We start from the raw sequence: 18,630 nt of genomic DNA on the forward strand, positions 1-18,630 counted from the left end.
ACCATTCACATTTGGCACTTTTATTAGCATGATCAAGGGTACACGAACGTCTAGATTGATTTTGGTTAAATAGGGTGATTTCCCCTTGCCCGTACTTCACAATCTGCATGGCACCATTAAGTGACTAAAGTTTAACTCTTTCTCTCCGTAATTATTTACCACATTCTGCTGGAATCAACGCTGGCATCGTCAGTTAGAAGAGAAAGAGTTAAAAACATATGATTTGTGGTGCTGTCCAAGACGAACAGTTCTGTACTTCATTCTGATTTTTGTAATATGGTGTTTGAAATATAATTGTAATTGTGTAATTCCAGTATATTATTTTAAGCCAAGGTAACATGATATTAAAGTAGCTTTACAAAGTACTATATTGCTAATATGTTTTAAGGGTAAGTGATAAAGTACACAATGATGCTCAACATCTTCCGGTATGGAGATCACGTGACTATCAAAACGTGTCACGTGTCTCATCACAGCAACGAAATTGTCGAGACCAGTGGAACCGATGTTCTGCCACTTTTTTTACAGGCCACCCTTTTGGCAGGAGGAGCCGGTTCGCAGTGCGGCACAGGCCGAATGTGACCACCGAGCCGCACTTTGAGCATGACTGTCCCAACGTAGCTCAAAAATAAAAGTTCTCCGTTGGACAACACAAAACTATCTTTAACTCTTTCTCTCCGTAATTATTTACCACATTCTGGTGGAATCAACGCTGGTATCGTCAGTTAGGAGAGAAAGAGTTAAGCGTTAAGGAGAAGAGTGGAGAACCTTGATAGCGCTCTAACTTCACAGATCTCCCACAACGACTTTTAATGGTCCAATAGATGTTGATAATAATCGTCTTGTTGGCCCCGGGTTCGAACTTTGCCCACCGCCGTCCTGCAGGAGGTTTGGTTTAAGATGTAATAATCTTGAAATCTGAAGAACATCCAAATTTTAAAAGAGAAAAAAAAAGACAAATAATTTAAACATTGACCGCCGCCTCTTGTCTGTCTTAATGCATTATAGTTTGCAGGCCAGTCCCTTAATAAGAAAAGCACATGACCCCAGCGAGACAACACAGCAGCGAGTGTTCTCTGGAATGTACATGTATAAACAAAGACAGGATGTGACGTGTCCTCACGTGTTGCTCCAGAAGGTACTAGCAGTGTTTTTGCAATATTGGAGAAGCGATTAGGGACTCTATATAAGCCCCAGAGAGTTAATGTGAAAAGTCAGTAGAGATGTCGTTACTGCAGTCTACGACTCGATGCAAGTTACCTAGGGTAGAGTTAACTGGAGTGGACTAGAGCCGTTAAAGTCTATACAGCGAACTACGGTGGACTTGAGTTACAATTGAAGAAAGACGTGTACGGCTCTGATTCGGTAGACTTCGAGTACGACTCGGAACAGTTGAGTGGAGCGGAATACGGCTCGATGCAAGTATATAAGCGTTAGAGCAACGAAGTATAGCTAGCTGTATACCACCAGATACTGTACAGTCTTCTGCGCTACATGTTACAGTGACGAGTTGCTAGAGTGTCCAGTTAATAAATTATAATAGGCTGAAAGTTGAGTGGTCAAGTTTTTTGCAATGTTTTTATTTGTGTGTCTACTAGTACATTTAGCCAGAAGCAGAGAAATACGTCACAATACTGAAAAGAACGAAATATTGAAATTACTTTACTTTATAAATCAACTCAGACACAAATATTATTTTCATCCATTTTATTTATGCCTGGATATTATTTCATCAAAACAAATCAATCAACGTTAATAAACATTTATATAGGCTACAAATAATAAACAGATTTTTTTTACAACTTTCTCCCCACAAATGTGAAAACATCCAAAGACTATCTCCAATAACTAAATGTAAATATTGTTTGGACAATGTTTCTGAAGACTGACTTATTAAGGTTGGAAAATAGACCCTACCTATTTCAATGCTTCGGCTCTGTAGCCCTGCAAAGCTTGTTTCAAGTAACTTATAAAACTTAGTTAACTGTTGGAAATAGACGGTATAGTTCCAACACTTTGAAGGTTCACGAGGGTGATATGTGGCCAGCACAATTATATAACACATTTAGTCTGCATATCACACATGAAGTATCTAACTAGTCTGACGATTTGAACTCGAGAAGCTTGGTTCAGCATCCAGGCGCTATGCCTCTCTGAAACATCCACACTTTATATATACCTTCAACTTACAATAGATCACACGTACGATGCACCTGCTATGTAAACCATTTCCAGCTGCTTGGCCAGACCAGAAGATGCTATTTAAAAGAATTATGTTTGACAAACTCGAGTACGATTTTATAATTAGATATGATTGCATAGGCCAACGCCTTTTTTTTTTAAACTGGTAACGATAGTACCAAACATAAACAGACAAGAGAACCATTTACTATTAGATAACACTTACATTAGATAACATTCACTATTAGATAACACTTACGATGTTTATCCACTCCAGAGTAAAGTATCAGTTCGGAAAAAAATAATTGCCACGACATTGTAAAGCCTGATTGTATTCGGGAAAGTCTTTTTAATTTCTATAACAACCAATCAAAATGCAACCAGCGCTAAGCTAACAACAAACTTTGACCTCCCATAGGGAATAAATTAACATGATTGCAGAACAAACATATTTTTAAAAAATTACATCACTTTAAAGACACACACACACACAAAGGTTAGGATGTTGATTGAGCAGACGACAGAGCCGTAATGAACAAAGGTTCAACAATCGAGTAATACATTATATCAAATATTTTTCATCCTCATTTTTTGCTGTAACACCCATACATACATTCGATAATCAGAAGTTGTTCACTTGGGGGGTTGGGGGGAGGGAGGGCAGTTGTCATAACGGGCACACCAGCAACAGAAATAGTAGCTCGATTTGAACCAACAAATGATTCTTACAAGCAGCTGACGCTGCAAGACTCGATGTCGAGTTAGGGAAAATTCCAAAACACCCAGTTGTTGTATCCACCGAGGGGATAAGGACAATTGACCTCGAGGACACATTCGAAGCCCTAAGCATTCCTAAGAGAATCCTTAATATCCGTCCAAGGTCAGAACTGTTGCGAACTTACCACGTAGACAGAAAATTTCTCAGTGGACGCTGTTAAAGAGACTACTAAGAAATTTGTTTCCCTTTAACGAAACCCGACCCTGGCAGTGCCAGAGATTTATAATTGAATTCACTTCCATAATAATTATTATAATATCATTCTCTTCATGGCTCAACAGTTTGTTTCTGCAAGTCGGACCCCAAGTAAAAAAAAAAAGGTGGGGGGGGGGGGGGGGGGGGGGAAGAGAACAAGTAGTATTTAGCCGTCACCAAATTGAAGGGCCGGTCTTAACCATTGTGACCAAGAAGTCATCTAACGATCACTCTTTTATTTATTTCTACCTCACGTAACTTAAGCGGTGAAAAACAAGAGGGAGGAGAACAAGTAATCTACTCTGTATTCACTTCCACTCATCACTAAATAGCAGGGCCGGACTCAACCGTTGTGGGGCCCTATGCGAAACGGATTTCGTAGGGCCAAGTTTGGGTAGGGATACAGATAGTAAGTGAAAATTAAGAGTTTGTATTAGAAAATAAATTCGTCTTTGCATTTTATTAATTCTTTACTACATACAGAATTACTTTACGAGCCTTGCGTGTAGCGAATCATACAGTATATCATAAAAATTCCGTTTCCTACATAGATCACGCTCAATAGCAAGAATTACCAAATGTTTCAATCTATCTCTAAGAGAATTGTTGACCTCATTATTTTGATGCGCGAGAAGCTTTTTTCACCAAATTTCACAATTACGGATGTTACATAATGCCGTTGTTGTTTTTTTTTATCTTGCGTAGGATTGGTGTTTTCAGATTGAATGATACCCCAAAATGACATTTTTTGTCTATATATTTCAGGAAATTTGTATGGGTTTTTAAAAGATTTTAATAATTTCCGGAGATTTCCAGGATTTTTTCGTATATTTTGCAATTTCATGAGATTTCCAGGAGCTCCTGGTAAATCAGGCGGCCGCAGGAAATCTGTTATAAGTTATAAAATTGTTTAATTTATTTATTTACACCTAGAATTAGCGCGGGTCCTATGAAAGTGCGGGGCCCACTGCGGTCGCATAGGTTGCAGTAGGCTAAGGCCGGCCCTGCAAAATAGCGGCGTATACTACGCCGCGGGTAGACTAGTAATTATTATTTCATTTATATAACGTTGCTAACAAAGCAAATCTTTGAACGAGTGTTTTTGTTTTAATATGTAGAAGATCCAGACAAAACCTCGACACAACTACTTGCAGTGTGAGGCATCAGTGCCAGAGGTTCCTCACACACTTGAAGCTAAATACTGGCTGGAGGCAACGGTGCATAGATGTTGAAACAAGACGTTGTGCGTTTACAGAAAGTGGTTTAAGCAGTGACACCGCATCATCTTAAGTACATCAACTTCAAAGACATATTGACATGGAACAAAAAAAAAGTTTTTTCTCTTTCTCTCTGTTCGTTTGACAAGTCTCGATTTCCTAGATCGCATTGGTTATATATTTCAATGGGCGTACCTTCAAGTCGGCGCCCCATGACCCTACCAGAATGAGCGCCGACACCACCAACTCCATTTCCAAATATATTCATTGTCAAAGTGGTAAATAGGATCAAAGCAATAAGGTAAGTCTACAGGTAGTCGTGTGCACGTCACAGGCTGCTTATGTATTTAGACGTGAAAAGGCCCTGAGCTATTTGAGATATGGAGCCCTTTACAATCCAGATATCATATGTCAATGGTAAGTATTGGGGGGGGGGGGCTAAGCTGTAGCTTGTGTTGCAGATAAACCCGACCCTGGAAGCTTCAAAGGTTTTGATGACAATTTTCTTGTACCAGACACTAAGAGAAAAAAGAAAGTCTGTAAACAATGATGATAAAGTAATACTATAATCAAATATGCTTTCAATCTTAAGAGGAATCAGGGGCGTAGCTAGAAATTTTCCATTGATTGGGGGCCCAGGGGGCTTGATCTTTTAAGGGTCCCAGCATTTTGCGTAATATTTTTTTAACATAAAAATCCCCCACTCATTTGGGGCCCCAACCCTAGCTACGCCACTGAGAGGAATCTAGTAGAGGCTACATTTCATAGTTATCATGAATAAAAGATGGAACGCTTTCTTTGCGAAACAGAAACTGGGAATATTTTAGTGTTTTTGTTATTTGCAACCTTTCAGCGAATTCCAAACCCATAGCGTCTGCTCTATAGAATCACATGAAGTATAGGCCTTACCGCCTTTCCAATCGATGGATAAGCGGGAGGGCTTACTGCAGACGTTAACCACCCTAAACAAGGCATGAGGGTGGCAATAGGGAATGATCAAAGGCTAAATTTCAGTTTCAATCACTTTTTTTTTTCCAGTTGGTAATCTAGTTTGCAATTCGGAACGACAATTTATAGCCTGTAAGCATGTGGGGGCGTTCTTATTTAACTTCAAAAGATATATATTTGACTTATTCAATCTTGTGCATTTACGTAACTGTGTTTCATATGAGTGTCAGTGGCTTGGCTGTTTGGAAAGGGGAGAGGGGCATGGATCTAGACCGCACCATTTGGATAAATTTTTGGACAGGCTACCTATGGAAAGCGAGGTAGCAATGACCTCGCCCCAGAGAAAATGACAAGGAAATAACAAAAACTGCCTACTCTCAACTTCCCATAATACGCCCCTTTAACCTGCCCAGGACAAACGTAGACGGCAAAAAGAAAATCTTAATCGACCACCTGCGGACAATGGTTATGCTTGCCCTGAATGTCGCAAATTATGTAGGTCACAGCTGGGGCTGCGCAGCCACGGGAAATACTGCATTACTCACTAATCTTCGGACTCGAAGGCAAGCCTTATTAGTATTATGTAGGAGGGAATGTTGCTCAACAATTCTGCTAGTAAAAGGTGGCCAACAAGTGTCCTCTAAGAAAATAGATATTGTTTGTTTAAACATTAAAGTCTGGTTTGTAACAAACAAAACATTTACAATCTCGCAACCAATCTTTCAAGTATGTTAAAAACACGATAACCCACACACACTTGAGAAAACAGGAATGGGCTCAGAAAAAAAGAAATTACAACATAGGAGCAAGTGTGACAACACTGCAACATGTATGCAACAAGTTCTAGCATCCAGCAAGTAGGTAGACATGACACTATTCAGTTAGAGCAGCGGTTCTCAGCCTTTTAAGCTCGGCGACCCCTTTTTACAATCCCCACTCTGCGGCGACCCCCATCCACAAGCAATAGAAGAATAAACAAAAACAATCCATATTTTTTATGGTCTTAGGCGACCCCTGGCAAATCGTCAATCGACCCTTTAGGGGGTCGCGACACACAGGTTGAGAGGAACGTGCATCTACAAAGCACGAGACAATGAACGAATACTTCCTTCTAATAGAACATTGCACATTGAGGCTTATTGAAACTTCCTGTGGGAATCCCTCACGCAAATAAACAGTGCTAACATTAGTACAAAACCTATATCAACTCTGGCCTTGAAAAAAAATAAAATTTGCACACGTTATTTCTCCCACACCTGTTCTCTTCAAACTTTAAACAGTTCTTTATATTTATTAAGCCTAAACATCAATTAACTACTTTTAAAAAAAAATTGTCAATCAATTATGTTATTTGATGTAGAATAAGGGAAATAACTTCTACATTATAGAGGTATCATTGTAAGTGCGGAGTTCTTCCCATCCCCCTCTTTAAAAAAAAAAAGTAATTTTATTTTTACCTTTTTGTATATTTCTATTCTGCAGTTAAATTGTATACACTTAGTACTGGAGTACTGGAGATGTTTATACATGGTGGCAAACCCGTATTTGTTTGGTGTAACCGGTGTAACAAAAGACGAAAATATTGATGAGCCACGTGGAGAATCAAATTCATAAAATCTCTGGCTCTTAGCCATTTTAGTGTTTCGTGGACATTAGTGGCCTTTCAATGTGGCGTCCTTGGCATTTTTGTTTTTCTATTGATTTCAGAATCTCCCCCGATTCTTCTCTTTTCATTTTTTAAAAACTTTTTCTTCGGCTTTCATTCTATTGCCAGCACTTTTTTTTTTTCTATTATTTTGACTTCTTTTTCTCGCTTACTGTATTTTAAAGGACATATACGGAATCTTCAAAATCACTGTACACAAATAGCAGTTGACTACGATTTATCCTTTAGTTTAATAATCCCAAATTCATTGTATCATATGTAATGTATTGAACCCATCCTTTTAGCTTATAAGAAAATGATATCCACTACTTGATAGTCTGTAGAAATATATTAAATGGGGGGAGGGAGAAATAACCCAATGAACAGCTGCAAATGAAATCGTATATGCTGATTATCTCCCCTTTCACTGATTCATAATAAGTTATCCACCCCTAGTGAGATACGATCGTTAGTATTATGAATATTATATAGATGATTCAATGACAGCGAACATCTGGACAACAATGATAATGTGATAAAAATGTTTTTAAAAAAAAACAACATCCTGATAGGATAATGCTGCACGGGTTATAATTAATGACCTGATATGTAATAACTGGATTCATTTCGAGGTCTTCACAGTTTTGTTTTTACAATTCGAAGAAATTTACATATGAAGATACGGAATTAGTATTGGTAGACCTATTAACGAATATGCTGCACTTCAAAGGGTTAAAAATGAAAACTAGGCAAGATTTTTTTAACACACGTAACTCGAGTAAACCAAAGCAGTATCAAGCTAATAAAACGCAGTGAAAATAAATTTTAAAAAAATGTATGCAGACGTAAGTCTATTTCCGGTTTAAAAAGACGAAAATAAATAAAACATCAATCATTGGTTAAAAAGGAATCAAGTAAATTCTAATGTATCGGAGACCAAGGTCAATTTGTAGTTATATGTAGATTTTGCTATTAAATGAAGAATTATTTTTTACTTACGATGCGTAGCATTTATTTGCAGAATTGTTTTTTATTTATTTATAAAATAAAAAAAAAGATTATTGGTTAAAGGTATGTCGCTTTTTTTTTCTTCTTTACTAAGACTTACGATGATACCCATAAAGAAATCCTTATCTCAAAAATACATAACAATATTTTACTAAGTAACAGACAGACGTGGTAATTGAACTTAATAAAAATCGATATTTGAATACAGTGACGTCTATTGATACAAGAAAATTCAAAGAGTCAATGCAGTAAGCAAGACAAATGTTAATTATGCCTAAAACAAAGAAGAAAGTACGCATTTATAAATAAAACTGGCTGAAACAAACCCAAACCGACACATGATTTAAAAAAAACATAAAATCTGCAGTAAAATACACAACTGTAGTAACACTGCTGGAAGTTCTGCTGAGCGTAATGGTTTAATATAACATTAATATGGAACGATGTATTTGTTGCTTTTCTTTTTATTCTTGTGCGTTCAGTTTTTACTTTACACTTTTTTTCTGGAATGTGAAAAAAAAAAAAAAATTATTTGTTAAGAGCAGTAAAGAAAACAACAACCTGTCCTGTGGGCGCCCATAGGGTTGGAAGGATGAGGATCTGTTGTGCTTTGCCCAGTGCTACAAAACCGTAGCTCATTAGTGCTCACTTTATTTACATACAGTTTACTGTGTTGTCTACAGGGTTGTTTGATTAAATTTAATTATCATATGACCATATCTAAATTATAAAGTAGAAGGTAAGGAGTTTGTATGTATGTATGTCCTTTATCGAAATCAAAACCGTTTGACAGATCTTAATTAAACTTGTCAATAACGTTCCTTAGATACTAGCGGTGACCTTAGGATATATAAAGTTGCCCTACAACAAAAGATTGTACTAGATTTGGGTCAATGTGGAGTATCTTTATGATTTACATGTCGACACGCCTATTTCGTCTCAAAATTCTGTTAATGCAGTTTGTTTAATAAATGGGCTGGGACTTTGTGAATATTTTGACAACTTACTCTATGTAAAAAAAAAAAAAACAAATCATGGAAAAAGATTAGAAAACGTGTGCAATAAAAATAAAACTTGCAACATTGAAAGGTCATAAAGTAACAATGGAAACCGGTCAATAATGTTACACCTCTTAGTGTAGAACCAACGTATGGGTAACACCGGGACAAGAAGTATTTTGGACGGTAGGAGATGCAGGTACAATATCATGATGACCACTGCAGTTTGAGCGCAGTTTGTGCGAGTCTCTACACCATGGGTTTTAAATGTGTAATAACACGGCCTTAACGGAGAGAGAGAAAAATGGTACCTATTAATTGTATTAATGTTGTCTTTTTTTTCCTCATATTTTGAAAGAATGCTTTCGCTGCGTTTTGGCGCAAAAAAAGTTTCTGTAAATAAGCTGAATGAGATGAGATCGTGTGTCCTGCACAGCGCTCAGACTATTGTCTCTCTCTCATTTTACAATTGATATCTATGTTCATGCGAGGCTGTTTGAATTATAAACCACTGCTTCTTCTTCAACACAGAATTTCTAAAATCCATGTGATAAAAAGGAATCTTGTCCGCAAGAAACAAATGTGTTTATAAATACTAGACACATACCAAGTTTATCCTCGTAAGGCACTCATGATGTGTAAAAGCAACTAGGAAGGAATGGGTGTGTCGCTACGTAAGGTGATACATAGGGTACATGTAAGTTAATTCAACACATGGAACTTCTTCCACGGAATATCCCTGGGGGTAACTTTCCATAAGACTAAAATTCCTTCCTATATGGCCCTTGAAGGCTTTGCATATACTGTAATCGTAAATCCTTCTGGCCACGCTCAGACTGTCTCTGGGTACTGGCACTTTGATGCCCTCGAACGTTGACTCGGACAAGGGGAAGACGTAGCCGGTCGGGTAGATGAACGTCTTTCGGGTGTAGTGCGTGACCGCCCAGACGTAGTCCTCGTCCATGCGGTAGAAGAAGATATCCAGGAACGGGTAGATCCGATCCGTAAAGCGAAACTTCCAATGAAGGACGTGCTCCTTGATCAACTCGAATCCATCAATGCAACAAAGTGTCTGCTTCACCAGCTCCCAGGAGTCCAGGCTGACAGCGATGTCAAGGTCATCGTCCCAAGGGACGAAACCTTTGTGCCTGTTCAGTCCCAGCAAAGACCCCGCCACTAGAAAATGCTGCAGCCCGACGCGCTTCAGCGCCAAGACAGCGACCTTGTAGAGGTAAAGGTTCTCAATTTTCTGATTCATGTCGATGGCGGGAAGAAACCGGCCGTGACCTTTCCTTAAGGCCAGAACCTGAGCGTCCCGGCTAAGCAAGTGCTCGTAAGAGAACACTCCAGAGATGTTGATCTCACTCTTGGCAATCCTCGGCTTGGAGATCTCCGGGCAGGAGACGCTGTTGAACACGCCATGCGGGATGGTCTCCTGGACGAAATGGATGCGGATCAAATCGTACGTGTTCACCTCCCGCCACGCATACTCTATGGCGGGATACAGGATGACGTTGCGGAGAGGCACGACAAACAGCACGAAGGAGAAGAGCGCGCTGAAGCACATGGTCACGGCCGCAGCTTGAGACTTGTACCTGAAGGGCCACGCCAAAACTTTAGAAGCCAAGATCAACAGCCTCATGGTGCCAGCGATGGGAGCATGTCATGTGATATAATTAGCAGCGTGGCTAAAGATAAATGTCCTGGATCACCGACCCGTGAAGACGTCTGCCCGTGTAATAAGGCTATTTTCATTTATACGAACACGGGAATGTAGAGAGTTTAACAACAGTGGGGTTCAAAAACTGTAACGACAACAAAGGTGACATTCAAAGTTGAATCCTAACCACAGCGTCGAATATGGCTGAGAAAAAGTTCTGGAAATAATCTACTGTCATATACAGTTATTCTTTCTCGTTGTTCTTTTTTTCCTGGTCTTCGCTGAGCGTGTACATCGCGCATTCAAGTCTGGCAAGCTGGCATTACATGCGTGCACACAACGCATGACAATGTCAAGGCTGTCCTGCAGTCTCACTAGCAGAAGTGAGGAATGTGTAAGACCTGCAATAAAAAACAAAAAAAAAATGTTACTCATAAATCAAAACATAAGTTCATGTCATTAATTATTTATATGCTTATGAAATTACCGCTTAGGTAGCGGCATCTTTGTTGCATCCGAGTTAAATGAGTGCTGTACAAACTACGGCCCGCGGACTATAACGGCCCTTCAAAACGTCTGTCCACGGTGAAGAGTGAAGATGGAGAGGCAATGGTACAACGGACTTATTGCATTTATTTTTTGGCGGTGATGCGATCCTTGACACAAGTGTTGGACATGTATATGACCCCTATACTGAAAAGGTTAGGCACCGCTGTTTTAAAACTGATGACGAGATCCTTAGTTCTCCTTCACCTGTTCCTTAGTGTGTTGAACCGTTGGGGCACAACCACCATGATCTATCGACCATCTTCCTCCATTCCTCTGTCTTTTGCATTAAAGTAGAATCTCTTTCAATGACAGAACCGTCCACTTTTTACAAAGGTTAATCAACTCACTCTGTCTGACTGTCTGGTAAAAATTTTAAAAAGTGTGTACACGTGATTTCTCCCATACCCATTCTCGGATCAAGTTGAAACATCAAACAATTATTCTTTGGCATAGACAAAACATGAATCAATAAAAAAAACAACAACAACAACAAAAAAAAACAATTAGTTAATTACTGTTAATTAATTGTTTTGTTTGATACCAATAAGGGAAACTAATCCTTCAGTATTCACAGATATGGCTAAATTTGTTGGGTTTAGTCCCCTTAACTAATTGTTAACGCTATTTCTCCCTCACGCATTCTCCGATCAAGTTGCTACTTTAAACAATTATTTATTGTCGTTAATAAATATTGAATCAATAAAAACAAATACCCAATTAGTCAATTAATTATTGGTAATTAATTACTTTGTTTGATATCAACTAAGGGCAATAACGTGTACATTATTGATAGATATAGTTTTTAATCTCCTCAATTGTAATGCAGTCTTTGTAGGTGACACATGGAATCCTTCTATAGCGTCTCAATTCAATCACATATTCATTTCAGCACGTTAGGATTGTACCAATATAGGAAGGAATTTGAGTACCCAACGAACATTTCAGCCAAGTTTTATCAAGATTGGTCAAACGGTTTTGATTTCTATTCGTAACATACATACATACGCCTTACTTTCTACTTTATAGTATATAATATATATATATATATATATATATATATATATATATATATATACATATATATATATATGTATGCATTTAACACTTAGAAAAATAGGATGTCTTTTAATTCAAACTTGTACATATACATCCCTTTTTCACTCTCCCAATAATTACAACTAAAGTTAACTATTTCTTAAACTAATCTTACGAAGGTACTTTTCAATTTCTGCGGTTGCACTTTTACGTCACAACATTTCGCCACAAATATACAGTTGTACCTAATGTGAAGTATTGAACTGTGTACACTCATGCATGATGTTCTGGTGCTGTCACAGAAACAAGCTTACTAGTTGTTATCCTAGTGACTGCTGTCAAAATGCAGTCAGTAAGCATCGACTTGTTCTTAAACATTATTTTTCAAACAAGAAAATGCTTGTTCTAAGATGTAAAGTAAAACTCCCCTTTCAGACCTTGCGATTTATGGGGAAAATATGTTAAGGTCATCTGTTTCTCTGGCCAACGGTTAACGAGCATGGTGTCGTGTGGCCAGCGCAACGACCAACCGCCTTTACTTTCCTCAACTTAAGTCAGGTACCCATTACAGTAGGGTGGACTCAGGGGCGCCCTAAAAATCCCGGATTTCAAAATCCCAGTCTTACTCGAGATTCGAAACCATGTCTTTGCGGTCATAATATGCTTGAAGGTATTTTTTCTAGAGCTTAATCACTGCACTAAATGGTGAGCTGAGGATATAGAAAAGCTCCAAGCTCTTGAAGTCTTAAAATTTGCTTTCAAATTCTACAATCAAAGAATACAAATAAGTCTTGTACTTTTCAACCATTTCACTATAAATAGCTTCACCTTTCAGGAAAGGAAAATGACAAACCGGTTTTCACTTGCTTGCCAATGGTAAGCAACGGATACTAGTGTGGTATCAAACATCGGAATGTTTTGTTTCAAAATCTTCAAGTACTTCTCGGAACTACCTCTCTTTTAATAATCTAGCTCTAAATAATATTCAATGCAGCTTTGAGCAAAATTTCCGGTTTAGAGTTTATAGTTTTAATCAAAGCTCGGCTTCCATCAGTGGTTACACTTACCATCTTGTTCCAAGCCAATCCAACACTTTAAAACAGTTCTTCAGAGCATTAAATAAATAATGGCCCGAGTTTGTCTTTGTTTTCAAATAGTGCTACTAAGATTAATCTTATTTATTCTTAATACATTTGCATTTTTTTAATATGAATAATCTGTGGGCACACCTGATTTCTCTGGGTGTCCGCAGGCCGCATAAATCCTCCGGCGAGCCGCATGTGGCCCGCGGCCGTAATTTGCCCATCCCTGCCCTACGCAATCACAGAGGCTGAGTCACAAATCATTATTAATAGTTTTCACATTGAGTGCGTCAGCCCATGTGACTTTTAAATTTAAAGTCTCGTGCACAAGAGACCCCCCTTGACCTTACAGGTAAAATTTAGGGCGAAAATATATTGCTGGCTTGTCTTCGCACTCGAATACATTTATCACTGCTAATAATGGTCTACATAAGCAGTCACTTGTAGTCTACACTGCAGGGTTAATAAAACATGAAATAAAAGAAAAGATTTACTCCTTTACGTTTTATGTCTCAGGACAATTTTGTTATAGATTGAATCAAAACTGTTTTAGGAGCCGATTCCCCCCCCCCCCCACCTCCCCGCAACACACAGACACTATTGAGAAGAAAAAAAAAATTATGTAAGTAGATAATAATTAGCGTTCACTCTTTGTCACTCTTTGGAGACATTTAAAAAGTCTCGGCGACAATGAAGGCACTAGATCTAGTGGATTTGTTTTGCTTTAAAAGCGAATATCATGATGGGCTGAAAACATTTTATAGCATGCTCTATAACTTAATGACTTTTTAAAAACTGTATTGCTGTTGGTGGGTTGTTTGTTTATTTATCTCAAACTTGTATAGGTTCGGCTACTTTATTGTATAGAAGCCACTATTGACCTTCTGGCTTAGTCATGGAAAAAACTTTGAGAGCCACTGTTTAAAATCGATATTTGATAGCCTGCAAAGAAATAGAGAGATGGAGACAGAGAGTGTGAGAAGAAAGAAAAAAAGAAAGAAAGGAGAGTTGAAGACATAGAAAGAGAGAAAGTAAAGAAAAAGACACAGAAAGAGAGAGAGAGAGAGAGAGAGAGAGAGAGAGAGAGAGAGTCAGAAGGAAAGGGAGAGGCATAAAACAAAGAAAGAGACAGACAGGTATAAAAAGAGACAGACAGGTATAAAAAGAGACAGAGAGAGAGAGAGAGAAATAAAAACCGATGTAAAGAGTTTAAAGTATTTTCTCATAAAAGGAAAAAAATGCAGAGGATACTAAAGAAGAACTTTGTGTGTGAATGTGTGAGAGTAGGTGCCAAAAGAGGACTATGAGGACGAGGGGCGAGACCTGCAATTACCTCATTACCTTAGCCCCTCCCGCACCCCCAAGCTATGTCACGAAAGTCCTCATCTAAATAAATGCAAATATGTATGAGCCCCTGATATAACTCAGCAAGTGTAATAAACTCATCTATAACCAGTTTCATGCTCAAACACGGTACTACATATTCATGATTTATGATTTTTTTGTTATTTGTCATACCGAACAGCTTGACCTTTTATTTTTTTTTAAAGCCAAGTCCGTCACATGACTTGAATCAGGTGGCCGAGAACATTCGATAAAAATAATAGGCCAGTGCTTCTCAAACCTCTACTAGGGACACCTTCCCTTAACCAGCGAGGGAGTCTGCAAGAATTGTTCTGTATAACGAGCTTCTGAAATTCCTTCTCCTCGCGTCTACAACGCAATATTCGACATGTAAGAAAGCGCAAGTGAAGAGAAATAGAATTCAAGCAAGAAAGGGGCGAGACTTATACTGAAGTGCCAGTAACATTTCAGGCAATCTAGCATGTCTGTTTACAATGGGCATGATCTTCATCAGACCACCCTAGAAGTCACCAAGACGTTTTGTAGAGGGCCTGTTTTGTTCATGCAAAATACTGTAGAGGGCCTGTTTTGTTCATGCAAAAACTGTAGAGGGCCTGTTTTGTTTTTGCAAAATACTGTAGAGGGCCTGTTTTGTTTTTGCAAAATACTGTAGAGGGCCTGTTTTGTTTTTGCAAAATACTGTAGAGGGCCTGTTTTGTTCATGCAAAATACTGTAGAGGGCCTGTTTTGTTTTTGCAAAATACTGTAGAGGGCCTGTTTTGTTCATGCAAAATACTGTAGAGGGCCTGTTTTGTTCATGCAAAATACTGTAGAGGGCCTGTTTTGTTCATGCAAAAAACTGTAGAGGGCCTGTTTTGTTTTTGCAAAATACTGTACAGGGCCTGTTTTGTTTTTGCAAAATACTGTAGAGGGCCTGTTTTGTTTTTGCAAAATACTGTAGAGGGCCTGTTTTGTTCATGCAAAATACTGTAGAGGGCCTGTTTTGTTTTTGCAAAATACTGTAGAGGGCCTGTTTTGTTCATGCAAAATACTGTAGAGGGCCTGTTTTGTTTTTGCAAAATACTGTAGAGGGCCTGTTTTGTTTTTGCAAAATACTGTAGAGGGCCTGTTTTGTTCATGCAAAATACTGTAGAGGGCCTGTTTTGTTTTTGCAAAATACTGTAGAGGGCCTGTTTTGTTCATGCAAAATACTGTAGAGGGCCTGTTTTGTTCATGCAAAAAACTGTAGAGGGCCTGTTTTGTTCATGCAAAATACTGTAGAGGGCCTGTTTTCTTTTTGCAAAATACTGTAGAGGGCCTGTTTTGTTCATGCAAAATACTGTAGAGGGCCTGTTTTGTTCATGCAAAATACTGTAGAGGGCCTGTTTTGTTCATGCAAAATACTGTAGAGGGCCTGTTTTGTTCATGCAAAATACTGTAGAGGGCCTGTTTTGTTTTTGCAAAATACTGTAGAGGGCCTGTTTTGTTCATGCAAAATACTGTAGAGGGCCTGTTTTGTTCATGCAAAATAATGTAGAGGGCCTGTTTTGTTTTTGCAAAATACATCAGAGAACGACGATATGTCACTGCGGATAAATTTGCCCATCAGAAGTATAATAGATGGGTAGACTATAGAATCTCATTGTAAAGTGAAGTTTTAAAAAAAGTAGTTTCCCTTTTAGACCTTGCGATCTTTAGGGCAGATGATGTAAAGGTCAAAATGTATGTGGCCCACGGTTAACGAGGGTGTCAAGTGGCCAACACAACGAACACGACCAGCCGCCTTCACTTTCCCCAACCATTTGTCAGGTACCCATTAGAGCTGGGTGGACTCAGACGCGTCCAAAGATCCCGAAATTAAAAAATCCCAATGTTCACCAGGATTCGAACTCGGAACCCTGGTTCGGAAGCCAAGCGCTTTACCGCTCAGCCACCATGCCTCCCAATCTCATTGTAAAGACGTATTTTAATGATTTCTTAAAAAAACAAACATTGTAGAATCGATCTTTGTGCACGTAAAGAATACAAAACACCTTTACTTTAATAGTTTCATTTTGTTTGGTCTATTGCTTGGTAACAGTGTCGTTTTTTTTTTTTTTTATTTCATTAATACTCTGATATGGATTCACCACTACAATATGCAACTACAAGAAATTCTGTCCTTGAAAAAACAAAATGCCTTCGCTAATCACCTCATCGCCCTCCTCGGGGTGGGGGGAGATCTTCACAGATTGAGAAACGCTGTACTTGGTAACACTGCTATTATGGGAGTGTAAATACATGTATTATGTTATCTAACTTAAAATAATGACGGCACTCCTTCAGAGACGTGACGAGTTGTCTGAGGGCAAAAGCATTTTTCAAAGATATAAATTCAAAGGAAAGTATTGTCATTTCATTCCCTTGGATTTTATCTTATCTTATACACTTTAATAACAGACGTTATATTATGGCCTACGCCAATCAATGAGTTAATTTAGGGACTCTGCGAAGGCCTATATTTTTTCTTATTCGGACAACTTGCTCTAAAATCTATTAACTAAAATCAATATTTATTTTCTGTATACTTAGGAATCAGAGGCGTAGTGAGGGTGGGGGCAAGGGGGAACGATGCCCCTGGCGCCACCCTTAGGAAAATGGAAAATTGAAGGGGGGGGGGGGCGGGGGCGGCGCCAATAAAGTACCTTGCCCCGGGCGCACGTTTTTCTCACCACGCCTCTGTTAGGAATAATTCATGTGCAGGCCTACAAGTTACTAGTTCCAATAGTTCATGGCACACCTTTTCCAAGCCTTGCGAAACCCTAATTGTTCCGCGGAACACAGTTTGGGAAGCCCTGTGTAGATAACGGTACACGTTATTTCAGCCATACCAATTCTTAGATCAAGTTGAAACTTTGACAAATTCTTTACTGTACCTAACAAAACATGAATCAATTTAAATATTAACCAATTAGTCATTTAATTATTGGTAATGAATTATTTTGTTTCATATTAAACAAGGCAAATAACTTCACATTATAGAGAGATATAGTTATAAGTGAGGAGTTCTTCCCCTTAGAAAAGCTGTGTATTTTTTAAAGGAATCTTTTTTTTCTAATTCGCTTGCTTTAAGTGTACATTCTAGCGCAGCCACATCAAACATGCCTTTAAGAGCCGCCGGAATTTTATGAAATAATATTGCAACTGCATCATATATCTCGCCTTTATGACCAGTGTAGGTAAGTGAAACAGCATATACGCTTGTGTAAAACTTCAGCTACAGATAAGGTAATAGCTCCATCATTTCTCATAAAGCTCTTCGCAATGAACTCATATTTCTGCCGCCTCTCGAGCTACTTCAGACAAAAACAAACAAAACTTGGTTTCTGCAAAGACTGAAGTGGCCTAAATAAAATATCCCTACATCGGCAATATTGTTATGTCACTGTCTACATTATAATGGAGTCATTGTCGAGGAAGAGCCAGACTCAGCTCAAATAACTTGACTAAACGTTGTGTGGAGCTTCTGGCACTGTAACTAACAATTGAACGGTTGACAATGACTGAAACATTGACTGTATTGGAACTGAATGGCACTGTACTGAAATTTAAACACGCAAAATAAAAAATCCTTTTTTTTTTAAATAAAAGAGTGCTTATATAAGGGGAACAACTCCACATTCACAACTTTATCTCTCAGTAATGTAGACGTTATATATATAGATTTATTTATATTATATTTTTAACTATATTTTTCTTTATATATATTCTAGTTAGTCATATTTAACTTGTTTTAAAGATATACGGCATGGTTACTAAGAAGCAAAGCTAATTCGCTACCGAACTAAGCGGTCCCGAGTTCAAGTCCCAAAGCTGATATGATCAGTCTAAGATTTCGGAAACTCCGATAACACAGAACCGAAACGCGTGCACCACTTCTGATAGCTACTGGCTGCATCTTGGTCATGTGATGGTCGTTACTGTTCTGTTGGTCAGTAGCGCATGGGTAAT

The 18,630-nt window shown here is 38.4% G+C and overlaps 1 protein-coding gene across 8 annotated transcripts in view; it reads right to left on the bottom strand.

Moving 5' to 3' along the window:
* Window positions 1-1,692: 1,692 nt before the first annotated feature.
* Window positions 1,693-18,630, bottom strand: part of LOC129923896 (uncharacterized protein RP688-like) — a 90,375-nt gene continuing 73,437 nt past the window's right edge. For all 8 annotated transcript variants that reach the window (XM_056016812.1, XM_056016810.1, XM_056016809.1 and 5 more), the window contains one exon: window positions 1,693-11,031. In XM_056016812.1, the coding sequence (XP_055872787.1) occupies window positions 9,641-10,612 (972 nt within the window). In that variant the 5' untranslated portion in view covers window positions 10,613-11,031 and the 3' untranslated portion in view covers window positions 1,693-9,640. The remainder of the gene's footprint in view (window positions 11,032-18,630) is intronic.

The sequence above is a fragment of the Biomphalaria glabrata genome, chromosome 18, assembly GCF_947242115.1.
Source record: "Biomphalaria glabrata chromosome 18, xgBioGlab47.1, whole genome shotgun sequence".
Lineage (NCBI taxonomy): Eukaryota > Metazoa > Mollusca > Gastropoda > Planorbidae > Biomphalaria > Biomphalaria glabrata.